At 50.9% G+C, this 17,074-nt stretch overlaps 3 protein-coding genes across 3 annotated transcripts; 2 read left to right on the top strand and 1 right to left on the bottom strand.

The window, feature by feature from the left end:
• Window positions 1–810: 810 nt before the first annotated feature.
• LOC311376720 (serine--tRNA ligase, mitochondrial-like) lies at window positions 811–6,995 on the bottom strand (the record flags this gene model as incomplete). Its single annotated transcript, XM_084491207.1, has 13 exons — window positions 811–904; window positions 1,111–1,223; window positions 2,634–2,721; window positions 3,187–3,232; window positions 3,875–3,983; window positions 4,234–4,281; window positions 4,407–4,512; window positions 5,227–5,290; window positions 5,457–5,511; window positions 5,684–5,824; window positions 6,060–6,089; window positions 6,387–6,482; window positions 6,720–6,995. Coding segments are annotated over 13 exons (1,266 nt in total), but the record flags the coding sequence as incomplete, so codon positions are not given.
• Window positions 6,996–7,372: 377 nt separating this feature from the next.
• LOC311376718 (kelch repeat and BTB domain-containing protein 8-like) lies at window positions 7,373–11,146 on the top strand (the record flags this gene model as incomplete). Its single annotated transcript, XM_084491206.1, has 5 exons — window positions 7,373–7,833; window positions 8,160–8,319; window positions 8,477–8,555; window positions 8,696–8,923; window positions 9,562–11,146. The coding sequence occupies exons 2-5, from the start codon at window positions 8,160–8,162 to the stop codon at window positions 11,144–11,146; spliced, it is 2,052 nt and encodes a 683-aa protein (XP_084347332.1). The 5' UTR covers window positions 7,373–7,833.
• A 2,162-nt stretch (window positions 11,147–13,308) lies between these two features.
• On the top strand, window positions 13,309–16,794 carry LOC311376721 (sodium/glucose cotransporter 2-like; the record flags this gene model as incomplete). Its single annotated transcript, XM_084491208.1, has 7 exons — window positions 13,309–13,428; window positions 14,095–14,166; window positions 14,517–14,621; window positions 15,668–15,727; window positions 16,052–16,156; window positions 16,330–16,435; window positions 16,664–16,794. The coding sequence occupies 7 exons, from the start codon at window positions 13,309–13,311 to the stop codon at window positions 16,792–16,794; spliced, it is 699 nt and encodes a 232-aa protein (XP_084347334.1).
• Window positions 16,795–17,074: the final 280 nt, after the last annotated feature.

Raw genomic sequence — 17,074 nt, 5'->3', positions numbered from 1 at the left:
GAGATCTGAAGTGAACGAAACAGGGGGAAGAAGACACGACGCTAACGGGGAGGTACAGCGGGGGTCGGCTGGTAACCGCAAGGTCGCTGGTTCGATTCCCCGGAGTGCCGAGGTGTCCCCTGAGCGAGACGCCCTCACCCTGACTGCTCCCGACCCGCTGGCTGGCTGGCTGGCTGTCCGCCCTGCGTGGTCTGACTCCGCCGTCGGTGTGTGAATGTGTGCATGAAATGTGTGAATGTCAGGCAATAATGTAAAGCGCTTTGGATAAAAGCGCTATAGAAATGCAGTCCATTGACCGTTTAACGTGTTTTTCTCCATGTGTGAGAAGCTGTACTGTAGACTAGGCCCGGGCGATATGGGCTGAAAGACATATCACGATATAACTCCATCATATTGATCGATATCGATAACTATTGATAATCGTAATGACCTAAAAAGACTAGGAATTACCATGGTGGATTTAAACACTTCTGTTTAACACTTAACACGACCCTCCACTGTTCTTCACTGATCAATACTCCCAACGTCGATACAACAACGAAAAACACTCAAATATCGTAAATAAGTACGGAACCGTGTTTGTGTAACAAACCCAGCTGCTAGATTCGGTGGTCCAGTCTCTTATCGATATATATATATATTGAACATGTTTTAAATTGATATCGAGCAAAAGTCTGCGATAATCTATTGTTTTATTGCCCGGGCCTTAACTGTAGACGGTGCGATAAATGCCGGCGGCTGGTTACCATGGTGACGGTGCCAACAACACCACCACCAACATCACCACGCCGTCACACAGCACTCACTCACCTCTCCGTAGCTGTTCCTGCCGGGCATCCAGGCCTCTATGTCGTACTTCCTGTGGGCCGGGAGGCCGAGTTCCTGCGTGGGCATGTCCAGCACCCTGGTGAATGAACAACACGAGGGATCGTCCAATCACAGCGGAGACATTCTACATGGCAACGGCGTTTTTTTTTTTTTTACAGATGGACGGGCGGAGGACAGATGGACCATCGGTTGGAAGAAAGCTGTGCGTGTGCGTGTGCGCGCGCGTGTGTGTGTGTGTGTGTGTGTGTGTGTGTGCGCGTGTGTGCGTGTGTGTACACAGACCGGTAGTGTAGCTCCAGTGAGGAGAACATCTCTTTCTGCAAGGAGACAAACTCCTGAAGGAGCTGAGAGCTCTCCTCTCCCGTCTCATCAGCGGTCACGCCAAACATCTCCACCTGCACGCACACGCGCACACACACACACACACACACACACACACACACACACACACACACACACACACACACACACACACACACACACACACACACACACACACACACACACACTTATCAAGAAATCTTCAGGGGGAAAAAAAACTTTATAAATTATTAAAGCCTATTATAAAAACAACCCAAGATAAATAATGTGTGCTGCTCTGCTTCCTAGACCGCGCCCCAGATGGCTTTGATCTTTTCATTTGTTGGTGCGCTACAGATCCGATCAGACGTGCAGAAAATGTCAACGAATGTAGACGATTCATTTCGAACTTTGGACCGTGAACTTCCAACTGTCGTCCACACATGGCCCCTCTCCCGCCTTCTCTCGTCTTCACCTTCATCTCAAAAGGTAACAAATAAATACGTTGGGAATGGGCAACTACTAACATTTGGAGAAACGGGGTAAAAATAGATTTTCTATAATACACAAGTGTATATGGCGGCAGGCGTCCAATTGTATAAGCAGTCAAGCTCCTGGGGGAATCCACTACCCACAAACCAGCCCCACGCACGAGACCACTAGAGACTATTTAAATACATATACTGCATTCATTTACTGTAATTGCAACATTTTTGCACTGCACTGTATTTTGCACTACAATCCACTTGATCAGTTTACATTTGTTACATTTCTGTCACTTTTTACTTATTTTTCTTACTTATTTAATATATTTTTGTTATCTATCTATTAATCTATCTTTTTAAATCTATCTATTTAATCTATCTATTTACTTTATATCGTATTGTTGCCGTTATGTGCGTGTTGAGGTACCTAGTATAAGAATTGTACTCTTGTGTAACTGTACAATAGTGTAACTAACTAACCCTAGTCTAATAAAAGTAATTCTTCTGAACCTGGATCTGGTGCGCCCCCTGCAGGTGGCCCTAGGCGACCGCCTGTGCATAGAGAAACGCTCCGGGTCACGCCCTCAAAGCGGTGGTCTCAACAAACGCAAAGAGTTTATTATTTTCCCCTCACGCAAGTTTGACCGTGAGGTCGAAGAGCTTAGACGTAGACGCCAACGTTTCCACCGGCCAACAATGACCGAGATAACCCCCAGTGCGACTCTGTTATTATCTCTCTTATTGTGGAAGTCCCAAAGACGTCGGGGGAACCCAAGGCCATCGTGTCTGGGTTCACAAACCCCATCCAGAACCATAAACGGTTCTATACACACGGCTCTACACACACAGCTCTACACACACGGCTCTATACACACGGCTCTATACACACAGCTCTCAGTTTTCGCGTCATTCTCGCCGCCCCGGCAACAGATTTGCGTCCATTCGCCTCTTTGCAGTGACTTTGTTATGTGGCGTCACGCGTCACGCTTCACTTTTGGTGTGAACGCACCTCGAGTGTACCTTGTTGAAGTGGTGCACTCTGTAGAGCCCCCAGGTCTCCCGGCCCGTGTCCGTCTCTGCTCTGTAACACGTGCTGCTGCACACCGACCTGCCCCCCCCGGGGGGCGGTTAACAGATCAAATACAACAGGGTTAAAATCTAACTAGGGCTGCTCGATTATGGAAAAAAATCATAATCACGATTATTTTGGTCAATATTGAAATCTCGATTATTCGAACGATTATTTTTGAGTTTGAAAACATGATGCATTTATTCATAATTTCTCTCTAAAAAAAACACTTTGTAAATGAGAACTTTGAAATTTCCCCTTAAAAATATACACAAAATGGTCAAATACAAAATAAAGTCCAGATATGAATCCAGCTGTTCTGTTTTTATAAAAAAATAAAAGAAAAAAATAAATACAATTTAATCGTTTCAACTCGATTATATTAGTTTGGTGATCTTTTCACTCTGAAATCGAAATCGCAATCAAAATTCGATGAATCGCCCAGCCCTAAATCAAACATAGCCTTCATTGTCCCTTGGTCCAAACCCAGGAAGGGCGGCTCACCTGACAGGAAGGTCTGCCCAGTTCACAGCATGGTCCATGAAGAACCCTGACGCAGAAGAACACATGTGCATTAGCCATCTCCTGTTGCACATGACCAGTATGTACATGTAGACTAGGCCTGGGCAATAAAACAATAGATTATTGTATTGTGATAGACTTTTGATCAATATCAATATAAAACATGTTCAATATATATATCGATAAGAGACTGGACCACCGAATCGAGCAGCTGGGTTTGTTACACAAACACGGTTCCGTACTTATTTACGATATTTGAGTGTTTTTCGTTGTTGTGTCGACATTGGAGTATTTATCAATGAAGAACAGTGGACGGTCGTATTAAGTGCTAAACAGAAGTGTTTAAATCCAGCATGGTAATTCCTAGTCTTTTTAGGTCATTAAAATGATCAATAGTCATCGATATCGATCAATATTATCGAGTCATATCGTGATATGTCTTTCAGCCATATCGCCCGGGCCTAATGTAGACTGTTAAAATATTTGTAATAAATTGGTTTTCAACTGCTTTGTGTAAATAAAAACTAACTGTTAAACCCCTCAAGTCAAATACGCTGCATCTTCAGCGAACAAACGTCCACATGGTTGACTTCCACGGTCCGCCCACAATGCAACAGTGCGTGGTGCACTCCAGTCGTTGCTGGTGGTGGAGTGCTGTCATGCGTGCTACCTGCCACCCCGACTTCTCCGGTGCCAGCCAGGTTGAGGTCAGGGAACTGGAGGGGGTCCAGGGAGTAGACCTGGGAGCGGTGGGCGTTGGGCTGCATCCCACAGCCCTCCTGGAGCGGAGCAGGGGGAGAGAAAGGGCACGCGGCTCATTTCTTTCTTGTCTTTTTGTTCAATCGTTCCCAATTTGAAGAGCGCATCAGTTCTCATTTCCTGGCATGAGAGAAAACTCTTTGTGTACATTTAACTCGAGTGATGAAATCAATGAGTCGAGACGACAATAATTGATGCTAAATTTTTCTTAAAAAGGTGTAAATGAAGGAGAAGGTGAAAAGGATCCGAGTGGCATTATATAATACTCACAAACACAGCTCCCTTCAGCATGTCCGGCACCACCATGGGAACGAAGCCCTGAGACACAGCACACGTTCACAGAGGCGTTGGGAGTTGAAACACGCAGCGATCCCATACATAACGTATACTACATACATACATACATACATAACGTACACATTGCATCTAATCAGAGGCCCCACCCGTCGCTGCAGCGTGTCCAGGGCGAGGTTCTGGAGGGCGGTCTGAAGCCGCGCCCCGGTCCCCCTCAGGTAGTACGACCGGTGACCCGAGACGTGAGCCAGGTGTCTACACGGGATCACAGAGGGACAGTGAACACAGCGGTCAATAAACACGACTATTTACTCTGAAATAGAGTGTAATAAAGAAACTAAAAAACTTGAACTGGATGGCCAGAAGAACTACAGGCATGTAGTGAAAGGCAGGGACGCCCACCAATTGCCATCCCCTTGATTCTGAGTAATAGTGTCCTTAATTACAAGAATGGTAAATGGTCCTCGTTTATATAGCGCTTTTATCCAAAGCGCATTACAGTGTTGACTGACATTCACTCATTCCATGCACACATTCACACACCGACGGCGGAGTCACCCACGCAGGGCGACAGCCGGCTGGTCAGGAGCAGTCAGGGTGAGGGTGTCTCGCTCAGGGGATCGAACCAGCAACCTTGCAGTTACCAGCCAACCCGCTCTACCTCCTGAGCTAATGCCGCCCCCAAATAGTGTATATTTTATACACATCCTTTGCGGGTCTTCCCAAGAAAACAACAAATTTCAACGTTGGTAAGTCCTGATGTTTACTAGTCCCAAATGATACATCACAGATAGTTTCGAGTACCCTGAAATGTACTCCAAATGACGTTCTGAAATGGCTGAAGCCATCAAAAACATGAACAGTAATAACAGAGGTAGTCCTAACAATATTAAAAAACCATGCAACAGTCAGAAACACAAAGTAATAAAATATATATATATATATATTCAACTAATCCACCGTGGTCACCTCTGTCTGATGATGCCCAGCCGTTCCCCCAGCTCCAAGTGGCCTTTGGGTTTGAAGTTAAACTCTGAAGCCAGAAAGGAGACAAAACGTGTGTTAGAGGACACATGCGCTTTACCCGTTTCGATCCATCCTCTTTAATTGCACGATAGCATGATTAACTGAAAATGAGTGAGAATCTCAAAGCAACCAGAGGACAGCACTTCAGCGGTGAAGACAAGGCAACGGATCACCTGGCTTCTGACCAATCAGCTCCACCACCCGCGCTTGGCTCTCGTCGCCGATTGGCTGAGAAAGGAAAAGGGGTCAACAAAATGACAATTAGCGTTATCTTTTCAAAACATGTAACAGATTACATTATCAATCGGTCTGACTCGATGCTCGAGTGTGTATGCATGCGCTGTGTAAACATGGATGAGTGGACGTGTGCGTGTGCGTGTGTGTGTGTGCGTGTCTTTACCACATCAGGGTGTGTGGTGTTGGGCAGGCGGAGGGCGCGGCCGTAGTGCTCGGCCTCCAGCTCGCTCTCCTGAGGGTAGAGAAGATTCAGCCGCCCGCGGATCTCACGGCCCTTCTGGCGTGCTTGGTTGAACTCCGGCAGCTGTGAGGACCACGTTTAGAAGATTGTGTCACAGCTATTTGTTACTCTACTCTACTCTAAGTGTGTGTGTGTGTGTGTGTGTGTGTGTGTGTGTGTGTGTGTGTGTGTGTGTGTGTGTGTGTGTGTGTGTGTGTGTGTGTGTGTGTGATCTCCAGGCATGCATTGGGGAGCTGCTGGTGAAATTGGCTCCATTGGCATAGTACACTCCAGGTATTGAAGCGATGGTTGGACTCACATTGGCCAGAGATTTCTTGTCATTCTTCTCCTGTGAATAAGAGGTGATAATCAGGGTCATAATAACAGCATGACTTAATGTCTAATGAGTGTTCACAATAAGATATAGTTGTTTATAAATGTATACACATTGATGCCAAAACGTAAAACACACACACACACACACACACACACACACACACACACACACACACACACACACACACACACTTTACTGTAGAACACATCAATTGGTCTATGCATTGAAAACAGAGAGTATTCTGCTCTGTATCTGGAGCTGGAGTAGCTATCAATGTACACAGTGCGATGGGGGAGGAGCCATACTGACCACAAGCAGTCGCACATCTTCACTGACAGCCTTCTTCTGCTGCTCCAGCTCAGAGATGCTGCTCCTCACATCCTGGAGCTGCTGCCATACGCTCACCTATGTATCGGCACGGCACACGGACACATCATTTGATACATTCAGGAGAAACACTGCATGATTGTCTGCGTATTGCCCTGCACCGCTCGTCCCGATCACATGTCAGGTGAATTGTTTACAACACACTGCGGTATAAGCGTACACACAGTGGGTAACTACACACATACAACACAAGACAACAAGAGAAAAAGTCACGGTGATCAATGCTTAGAATAGAAAGTAAGTGCAGTGTCTTACAATCTCTCTGACATCATCCCCGCGCAAGCCTCCTTTCCTGTGCTCCACATTGGCTATGACTTTGTCCGTTTCCTCACACACAAGGCGCATATCCAGGTCCGGCTTGTCACTGTACCCTTCGCGGACATGATCATAGAGACTACTGCGGATACCATGAGCAAAGCGACGCGGGCACAGTTGATTAGATGCTCGTCTTGCATATCCACAGGTTACCGGCTTTAATGCATTGAATGTGACACCTCCAACTCTTGCGACCATGCCAATGCAGGTCGCCATGTTTGTTGTTCAACTACGGAAGCGCGCTGGTTCAGATGAGGCGGGGACTCATGGGCGTGGTCAACATTTTGCTGGCCAATCGGATTAGAGCAAGCGTGCACAGCTTGTACAGCAAAAATACAGTAACGTTGTCTTTGTCACCGGACTATTGTCGATGTAAAGCAATGACATTAACGTGCACATTTTTGACACCACGTCGTGTCAGTTAATATCTCGTGGAAAAACTTGAACCCCGAACAAAACGTCACAGTTCAAAGGCTGACCAATCAGATCCGCGGGAGCATCGCTGTGCGGTAATGCGGTTCAGATCCACACAGTTCAGGGGCTCAGACACACACACACAGCAGATCCACACAGCGGAGCGACTGAAACCACCTCATCGCCTCCCCTGAGCCTCTTCTATGGTTGACCATCTCCCGGTCCACTGTCACACCGCACCATGGTGGTCTAATGTAGTGCGTTGGAAGGAATGGGCCAGTTTGACAACATATTGTAGTCCCTGGCTGCTGGAGATGATTGGGGGTCTGCTCTGCAAGCTAGGCTAGCCCTAGCTTGGGGTTTGACCGGTGGTGGTCTGTGTTGGGCTAGATTAAAAACCTAATAGCCTGCTGTCACCAAAGAAGGCCGGGGTATCTTCAGCCTATAATCACCTCAGTGTTTCCCGGGAGCTCCTCGGACAACAACAACACCACCACCAATGAGACAGTCCGTCCCCTCTGCACGTCTCTGGTCCACACACACATAGGAGGGTCGCCCAGACACACAGTGCCCCCCATCAGTTAACGTTAGTGTTGAGAACACACAAAGCTTCACAGTGGAAACGAGAAGAAGAGCCAAGGTAATTATGAGTTATGTAGCGATCTAATCTTCGACGTTGCCACATTGTTACCCAGGCGCAATTATAAACGAAGTGTGTCTTGAATGTCTGAAAAGCCAACACATATCCGACCACTGCACATCACATCACACTCCTACAACTACCGTCCTGTAACTTGTTGTGTACATTTCTGTCGGGCACTATATAACGCTATGACCCGCGCACCCTTAAACGGTGAACGGTGAAACGGTCTGCCAAAGGTAAACACATGTGCATGTCGCTCCACACTTGCGTGACACTGCACTGTCAGGGAAGTGAATCATGCTCATGTGTCCCGTGGTCGGCAGATGAACGCGGTGCGCGGGGTGGGGGGCACGGTCACCTGGCGCCCCCAGCCGTGGCAGGACGGGGACGGCGGCGGAGGGGAGCCGCTATCCGACAGTGACTCCGAGGAGGAGGACTTCCCCGACGACAGTACCACCCCGCTGGGGGACTACATCACGCACGGTACCACGGCAACACATACACACACACGCGTATGGGACGGACCGTGGACTGTTAGAGGAAGTCTTCACGTAACTTAATCTTTGTCTCCAATTTATTTTATTTTTCCAACTCCTCCGTCCGACCCCCCACCCTCACCCTCACCCCCCGGGTGTCTCAGGACTGAAGCAGCTCCTGGACGCCCAGCAGTTGTGCGACGTCACCCTGCTCGTGGAGGGCAAGAAGTTCATGTGTCACAGGTGGGTCTGCCGCCGCAGCCGCCGCCGCCGCGTCCTTTACTGGAAGCGTTGCCGTGGGGGGCGACCTCTGTAGGAGGCAGTGTCTCACCCCAGTCCCTCCCTTCCACGCTAACCCCCTTAACCTCCGCGGGCCGTTCCAGGGTGCTGCTGGCGGCGGTGAGCCCCTACTTCCGGGCCATGTTCACCAGCCCGCTGGTGGAGTCCCGCCTCACGGAGATCCGGCTGGAGGAGGTGACGTCGTCCGTCATGGAGACCGTCATCCACTTTGTTTACACCGGCGAGGCGGGGCTCTCGCTGGACACGGCGGAGGACCTGTTCGTGGCGGCCAACCTGCTCCAGGTCATGCCCCTGCAGGAGCTGTGCTCCAGGTAAAACCCCCGTCCGTCCGTCACCGAGGGCCGCAGCACGAGCTGCGGGCCCTCGGTGCCGCTGGACCCTGTTGTACTTCACCGAGCTGCAACCAAAAAACTAAGAGGTGGGATCCCCCCCCCGCCACGGGTCCCGAGAATCAAGCCTGTTAGAGTTAGGTCAGGGGCCTCTCTCCGCCTGAGTAGTAACTTCACTCCTTCAGTTCTGGTGGATAAGTTAAATGGTAAACGGTCCTTATTCATATTTTTTATCCAAAGCGCTTAACAGTGTTGACTGACGTTCACCCGTTCATGCACACATTCACACACCGACGGGCGGAGTCGACCACGCAGGGCGGACAGCCAGCGGGTCAGGAGCAGTCAGGGTGAGGTGTCTCACTCAGGGACCTCGGCGCTCTAGCAACCTCGCGGTTACCAGCCAAACCCGCTCTACCTCCTGAGCTAATGCCGGCCCACAAATTCCCCAGCTACCATTAACCAAAGTGTAACATATCATCTGCAAATACCCAACCATGAGTGACTAGGGGGACACCAATCCTTTTTTTTCTTTATCTTCAGTTAATTAATAACAAAGATATCTAAAAGTGCCAAGGTTTCCTCTCCATCCTCTCGGTCTCCTCCTCCTCCTCCTCCTCCAGGTTTCTGTTTGAGCACCTGTCTGTGGACAACTGCCTGGGCATGTACTCCCTGGCCCGCTCGCACCACGACCAGCTGCTGCTGCGGGCCTCCCTGCGGCTGGTGGCCCAGCACTTCCCCCGCGTGGCGCGGCAGAAGGACTTCCTGCTGCTGGACCACGGCACCCTGAGCAGCCTGCTGAGCTCGGACCGGCTGGGCGTGGAGTCGGAGGCGGAGGTGTACGACGCGGCCCGGCGCTGGGCCGAGCACCAGCCCCTGGCGCGCTACGCCTACATGCCGGCGCTGCTGCACCACCTGCGGCCGGGCCTGCTCTCGCCGGAGGAGAGCCGGCGGCTGAGCCAGGAGCTGGGGCCGGCGGCGGCGTGGGCGGCGGCGGGGGGGGCGGGCGGCGGCGGGCCGGGGGGCCCGCTGAGGCCGCGGGAGGGCATGTTCGAGAAGAAGATCGTGTGCGTGGACCTGACGCCGCGGGAGGACGACGACGACGGCGGCGGCGGCAGCGGCAGCAGCCCGGCGGAGCGGAGCTACGCCGTGGACTGCTTCGACCCGCGCACGGGCAAGTGGGAGAAGCTGGCGGCGCTGGGCTCGCTGGTCTGCCCCGGCTGCACGGCGGTCGGCGACCGGCTGTTCGTGGCCGGCGGCATCCTGCGCACGGGCACGGTGTCGGCCGCCGTGCACGAGTACGACGCCGTGCTGGACCGCTGGATGGAGCGGCCGGCCATGCTGCAGCCCCGGGCCATGCTGGGGCTGCTGGGCTGCGGCGACTCGCTGTACGCGCTGGGCGGCAGCAACCGCTCCGCCCTGCTGGACTCCTGCGAGACGCTGGAGCTGGCGTCCCTGCGGTGGGGGCCCGGCCCCCGGCTGCCCCTCCCGCTGCGGGCCTTCGCCTGCGCGGCGCTGCGGGGCCGGCTGTACCTGCTGGGCGGCACCACGCTGGAGCAGAACCGGGCGGTGGTGCACTCCGGCGTGCTGGTGTACCACACGCTGACGGACTGCTGGACGCGCGTGGCGCTGGACTCGGGCGCCACCTGCCTGGCGGGCGGGGTGGCGGTGCGGGGCGGCGTGTGCGCCATCGGCGGCTACATGCGGGACGCCAGCAAGTTCCTGGACGGCAACTACACCAACCTGGAGACGCTGGACGCCACGGGGCGCGTGCTCTTCTTCCGGGAGGGCCGGGGGTCCGGCGCGGAGCGGGAGGTCACCGGGGGAGGGGGCGCGCCGGTCGGGGAGCGCGGCGTGGGCGGCGGTGGCGGCGGCGTGGGCGGCGGCGGCGGCGGCGGCGGCGGCAGCGACCGCGCCCCCAGTCCGGTGGTTTTCCCGGGACTCCCGCGGCGCATCGCGGCCGGCGGCGTGGCCCGCTGGAAGCGGCGGATCTACGTGCTGGGCGGGGAGAACGGGTCGCGCTTCTACGACAGCGTGTACTGCTGGAAGCCCGGCTGGAGGAGCTGGGTGCAGCGGCGCGAGAAGCTCCCCAGGGACACGGGCGGCGTGAGCCAGTTCGGCTGCACCACCCTCAAGTTCCCCAAGAAGCCCATCCTGTCCAGGCTGAGGGTCGCCAAGGAGGACTGCAAGAAGGCCGGCGGGGACTAGGCCTCCGAGGGGGGGGGGGGGCCAGCGGGAGGGCGGGTGGAAGCCCAAACCGTTGGTTCATAACCGTGACAATTCAAAGGGACGCTTTCAAAGTCCTTCAAAACAGTAGCTCGGATTTTTAATGATTATTTAATGATCGCTTCAAGGCGATGAATGTGTTGGACGTTCCGAGGTTTTCTTTGTACTCACAGACCGGTGGACTGACACGGATTCAGCTACGGCGGTGCGGGACCCGAATGTAATCTTGATAGTCCTCGTCGGGAACGGGGAACAGTCGGAAGGGCAAAGCCAACGCATGGATGTATGGTTTCACCGTCACGCATGCAGACAGTCCTGTATTCTTGTGGTTCTTGGTTTTACTTTGGCTTTCACTACAATTGGATCTTTCAAATTAAGAAAGAGGTGGAAAAAGTGCTATACTAATATTTGTATTTTATCCATGAGAAATATCATTTATTAGTTATGGCCACTATTTGTTTCTATTAGGAAAAAGCCCAACATTTATTGATTTGCAGTCCCCAAAACAGAGATGTCAGACTTACTTACTTACTTACTTACCAGGCTGCTCTATTATCGTTTGAACATTGTGTTACAGAAATGGGGCTGTAAAAATTGTTCTCACACAGAGTAATGTGTTTTTACCGTAAGGTGGCAGGGCAAGTCACTTTTAATAGTCACTTGGATGTTCACCAGCTCAAGTGTAATGTCCTTTTAAGCATTAGGTGGTGCAAAGAAGCCACTTTTATCCCTTGATGGAAGAATTACAGGTAAGCTGGTGTCCATTTACAGGAGGGATCAAAATAGCCAAAATGACACCTTTTTAAAATGTATTGTAAGGGAACGGAAAATGCCTTGAATGTTTATTTATCGTTTGTCTTTTATGATATATATATTTTTATTTATTTCAAATTTCCATCATCTCAAGGTCGGCACGTTCAACCACACGGTGTACCTGCAAGTTATGCATCTGCTTCGTTTTTAATTTTTTTTAATTTTAACACCTTTAGTGTAAGTTTTTAATCAAACAATTCCACACAATTCACAATTCACATTTTTTGCATTAATGATTGATGAAAGATACATGCACAATGCTGAAAATTGTATATAACACTAATAACAATTCACTATTACAATACATAATAGTGAATTTGACAATGGACTACAGTAATGTACTAAAACAAAACCAGCGTAACATAGAACTAGTAAGGATCCAGTGAGAGATGGTGACACCGTTGGGTGATAACCCTGCAACATTGTGGACAAATCATAGCCACTAAAAACATGAGCGCGATTAATTTGCTTAATTTGACTTCACTTAGTCAGCATGCAATAATTGACTGTTGAGCCAACAGTGTTGGTTTGGAGGGTAAAGAGGTTTGTTTCTGCGTTTGAATATTTATTTTTACTTCATTCCCAATTTTGCAATTTTTGGCAGGTATTGCCTATTATGCAGCCATTGTTCAATGGAACGTGTGTGTGTGTGTGTGTGTGTGTGTGTGTGTGTGTGTGTGTGTGTGTGTGTGTGTGTGTGTGTGTGTGTGTGTGTGTGTGTGTGTGTGTGTGTGTGTGTGTGTGTGTGTGTGTGTGTGTGTGTACACACACGTGTGTACGTGTATACGGTTCAGGTCAAGTGACTTGGACCTCCATTGTGTTTGTTTTTAAACCAAATTGCAAATGGAGAAAGCAACGTTATTGAATAATTAAATGACTATTTGCTTAAACGTTGTCTTAAACTGTGAACTCTTTTGATAACTTTGACGAATACCACCTCGATGTGTTGTTGCTTGTGTGGGTTCAATCCACTGGCCTACATCGTTCGTTTGGTTATGCAAGAAGCATATGAGGGGGGGGGGGGGTCTTAGAAATACTAACCTATCTGTTAATGGAGACAGCAGTTTTCCAGCAGTTCTGTGTTAATATTTAGTGCCATTACTGCTGATTCTGCTGGTTGCCTCTGGTGCTCAAAGGTCTGCGTTCACGGGGCATTCAACCAGCATGCGTTGGTGTCAAGTCATTGGACGCTTCCTCCGTCCTCTCGAACGATAAAGTACCTTGTTTTGTCTTTTTTTTTTACGCTCGACCGTCACAAGTAAGCAAGTCGTTATTGAGCGTGTGAGTGAGAGAGTGTGTGTGTGGACCGGCGGAAGACGAGCTTACAGAAGATGACAGACAGTCCTCCCGTGGACGTCCCGGCCTGGTCGCCCGGGGCGACCATCAGCAACGCCGCAGACATCTCCGTCATCGTGGGGTACTTTGTCCTGGTGATCGGCGTGGGGGTGTGGGTGAGTGTGCCCTTCAATGTGTCCTGCGTCCGAGCACCCGCGGCCTAGCTTTCCTACCTTAACTCTCCACTAATACGACTGAAACAAAGTAACTTGGCTTAGACTAGTCCAAACCTCTGAACTGATGATGCAGGGGGGGGGGGTCTGTAGCTTTGTATCAAAAGCTGCTCTGTTGGGGGGCGTGAGCCGGGTAGAGCGCGGTGTACCGTACCCTTGAAGGCTCATTCATTCATTCATTCAACCTTTATTTCATACTCGGAAATAATAACAATTTGAGGGCAGTCCCCTTTTTCAATGCAGCCGAGATACATGATAAAACAAGATGAGACAAAGGCCAGTGTAGGCCACTATAACAAGTTCATTGTAAGTGAATTATAAAAAAATATGAATACAATATACAAAAATAAAATAAATGAAATGTAACAATTTAGTTTAATAAATATGGCAAGCTCAGTCCTGGGACCCGGGTTTGACTCCTGCCCCCGTGGTCCTTCGCTGCATGTTCTCTCTCTCTCTCTCTCTCTCTCTCTCTCTCTCTCTCTCTCTCTCTCTCTCTCTCTCTCTCTCTCTCTCTCTCTCACACATACCTTCCCTGTCTATCTCACTCTATCATAAGAAAATAAAAAAATTCAAAAAAATGTTTGCTTTGTCGGTCTGCGTTTCCAGTCCATGGCCCGGACCAACCGCTCCACCGTGGGGGGGTACTTCTTGGCCGGTCGGACCATGACCTGGTGGCCGGTGAGTTTAACGCCACATGCACACCGACATGCATCTCAGAGTATATATATATACAGTATGTACTCCCTTCCTACGTCTACTGTACTTGCTCAGCACACGTATCTGAACTTAACTTAATAATTAAAGAAAATACCCCACTAGTTTAGTTAGTGATTGTGTGTGTGTGTGTGTGTGGTAGCAGCATAGTTGAACCTAGCAATAGTGTGTGTGTGTGTGTGTGTGTGTGTGTGTGTGTGTGTGTGTGTGTGTGTGTGTGTGTGTGTGTGTGTGTGTGTGTGTGTGTGTGTGTGTGTGTGTGTGTGTGTGTGTGTGTGAGAGACATCTCAGCGGTGTCGGTCGTTGTGTTTCAGGTGGGCGCCTCTCTGTTCGCCAGTAACATCGGCAGCGGTCACTTTGTGGGCCTGGCCGGCACGGGGGCCGCTACCGGCATCGCCGTGGGAAGCTTCGAGTGGAACGTACGTTGTGTGTGGCCGCCGGTAACGCACCCACACACCGGATGAGTCGTGCCCGCAACAGCGCTCCCCCCTCGCAGGGCACAGGGCAAACCTTAAAGGTCCACATGACGCGCCGCCAGGTGTGTGAGTGGTGATTAGCCGTTTACGAGCCGTTTTTGAAATCGGCCTCTTCTGACGTCACAGGTGGGCGTGTCCCACCTAGACGTGCGCTGTGATAGATCAGTCTACCAGCTGCCCGCCCCAGTGGGCCGGAGCAAACGTTAGCTCATCTATCCCGTCACACATCTAGTGACTCACACCTGGTGGTGTAATATGGGACCTTTAATCTTTAGATGGAAACCAGTGTATTAACACGTCTCAATGTTCATTCATTGTTCCAGCGGCTCATTATTTCCATTATTAGTTTAGCCCCGATTTGTTCCAGCTCTGTCTGTATCGACTCCCGTGTCTTTACAGCCTGAAGGCTGATTACTGCAATATTGATAAAGACGTTTAACATTTTGGGGGGTTGGGACTGAAGGACGCATGGGGGGGGGGGCTGAGAACCGCTGTATTCCATCATCATATCTCCAACACAAAACCCACAAAGGGCCAAGAAAATCCTCCAGACGTCTCTCCCCCCCTGCCCTCTCCCCTCGCCGCCTGCCGTTGCCCAGCGGAGGGCGCTGTAGCTCCCCGTCCACCAAATCATCCAGGCTTCGAAAAAGCAGTTTGAACTCATCACCCACTAGCGTTCCTGCATTCCTGCACGCAATAACTTTCGAGTTAATTCTAATATTGTCCACGGGTCTGTTACTGTATTCAATGTAAAGTTTACAGTGTCTGTCCCGTCATGTCTCTGTTATAGTGTTGACACACAAACCGAGCTCCAACTGAGAGCTCAGTTGCGTACCACACAAACCACGAGTAGCACGCTGTGCAGAAAGCAAATTCCGCCGACCTTGGTCGCGTGGTTGTCAAAGTCACTAGGTTGTTTCTCATCTAGTAGAAGCTGCTATGTTTTAATCGGTTGTTGTTGTTGTTTTGTTGTTGTTTGGATGTACCAGGCCTTGTTTATTGTGCTCCTGCTCGGCTGGCTGTTTGTACCCGTCTACCTCACAGCTGGGGTGAGTGGTCCCGCCCTCCGTCTTAATTATCAGTTCACGCGACACACACATCACACGTCACACGTCACACTGCATACGTAAAGGTGACACATTACAGCGCGGGTGTGAGTGTGAATAGCCGCTACACGCCGTTTGAAAATCTGTTCTCTTCTGACATCACAAGTTGGCGTTTCCACCTAGACGGTGTCACACGTCCCCCTTTTAATATCTATTTATAAATACAAGGTTGGGTAGAAGGTGGAGAAGGATTGACGTGGTTTCACAGGCTAGAGTGACACCCAGGTCACGTGACCCCCCCTGCCTACGCCTGCGTGTGTCTCCCAGGTGATAACAATGCCCCAGTACCTGAAGAAGAGGTTTGGTGGCTCCCGGATCAGCCTGTACCTCTCCGTCATCTCCCTGTTCCTCTACATCTTCACCAAGATCTCAGTGAGTCCCCCCCACCCCCCCCCCCCCCCCCCCCCACACACACACTACACACACACATCCGTTTGACGCCGCACCCTCTCCTCTACAGTCACACGTGGGCTGACGACGACGGTGAAAAAGAAGGTGTGTGTGTGACGATGTCGATAATAAGGACGCGCTCGCTGTGGTTCCAGGTGGACATGTTCTCCGGAGCCGTGTTCATACAGCAGGCGTTGGGCTGGAACATCTACGTGGCGGTCATCGCCCTCCTCTCCATCACGGCTCTGTACACCATCACCGGTACGCGGTGTGAGGGAGTGGATGGGGGGGGGGGGGGTCCTTGGATGTTCATTGACATGTTCCATGTCTGTCGTAAAGTAACAATAATACTATGGGTGTCCGGAAACCTTGCCGTTGGATTTCTCAAGGGTCTTATTAAGTGTCTGTCTGTCTGTCTGTCTGTCTGTGCGTGTGTGTGTCTGTGTGTCTGTGTGTGTGTGTGTGTGCGTGCGCGCGTGCTTGCATCAGGTGGCCTGGCTGCTCTGATGTACACGGACATGGTCCAGACGCTGGTGATCATTGCTGGGGCCGTTCTCCTGACCGCCTTCTGTGAGTACATCATGCTGTCCAGCCATATCACAACGGGGGAGGGGGTCTGATGACCGTACGAATCGAACGGCAGCCACTGTCGGTATCCGTCCATTAGTGGACGACGTGGAGGTGGGAATCTCCGCGATCAGTGGGTTCCATTTTTGAATCGATGACATGTATCCACGCGTCGTGCGTTCATGTATCGGATTGCGCGGTTATTCGGTGGCACTAATTACAGCACCTGCGCTGAAAGCGATAACAGCCCTTCATAAAGGGTCAGCTCCTTGTGAGACCAACGCGGAGCGGCAGACCACACGGGAAGAGGACACGCCATCGACGGCTGCCGGT

Source organism: Micromesistius poutassou, assembly GCF_964030765.1.
Source record: "Micromesistius poutassou genome assembly, contig: SCAFFOLD_5251, whole genome shotgun sequence".
Taxonomy (NCBI): Eukaryota; Metazoa; Chordata; class Actinopteri; order Gadiformes; family Gadidae; genus Micromesistius; species Micromesistius poutassou.
The sequence above is the reverse complement of the archived record's forward strand: the minus strand, read 5'-3'. Positions and strand labels throughout refer to the sequence as shown.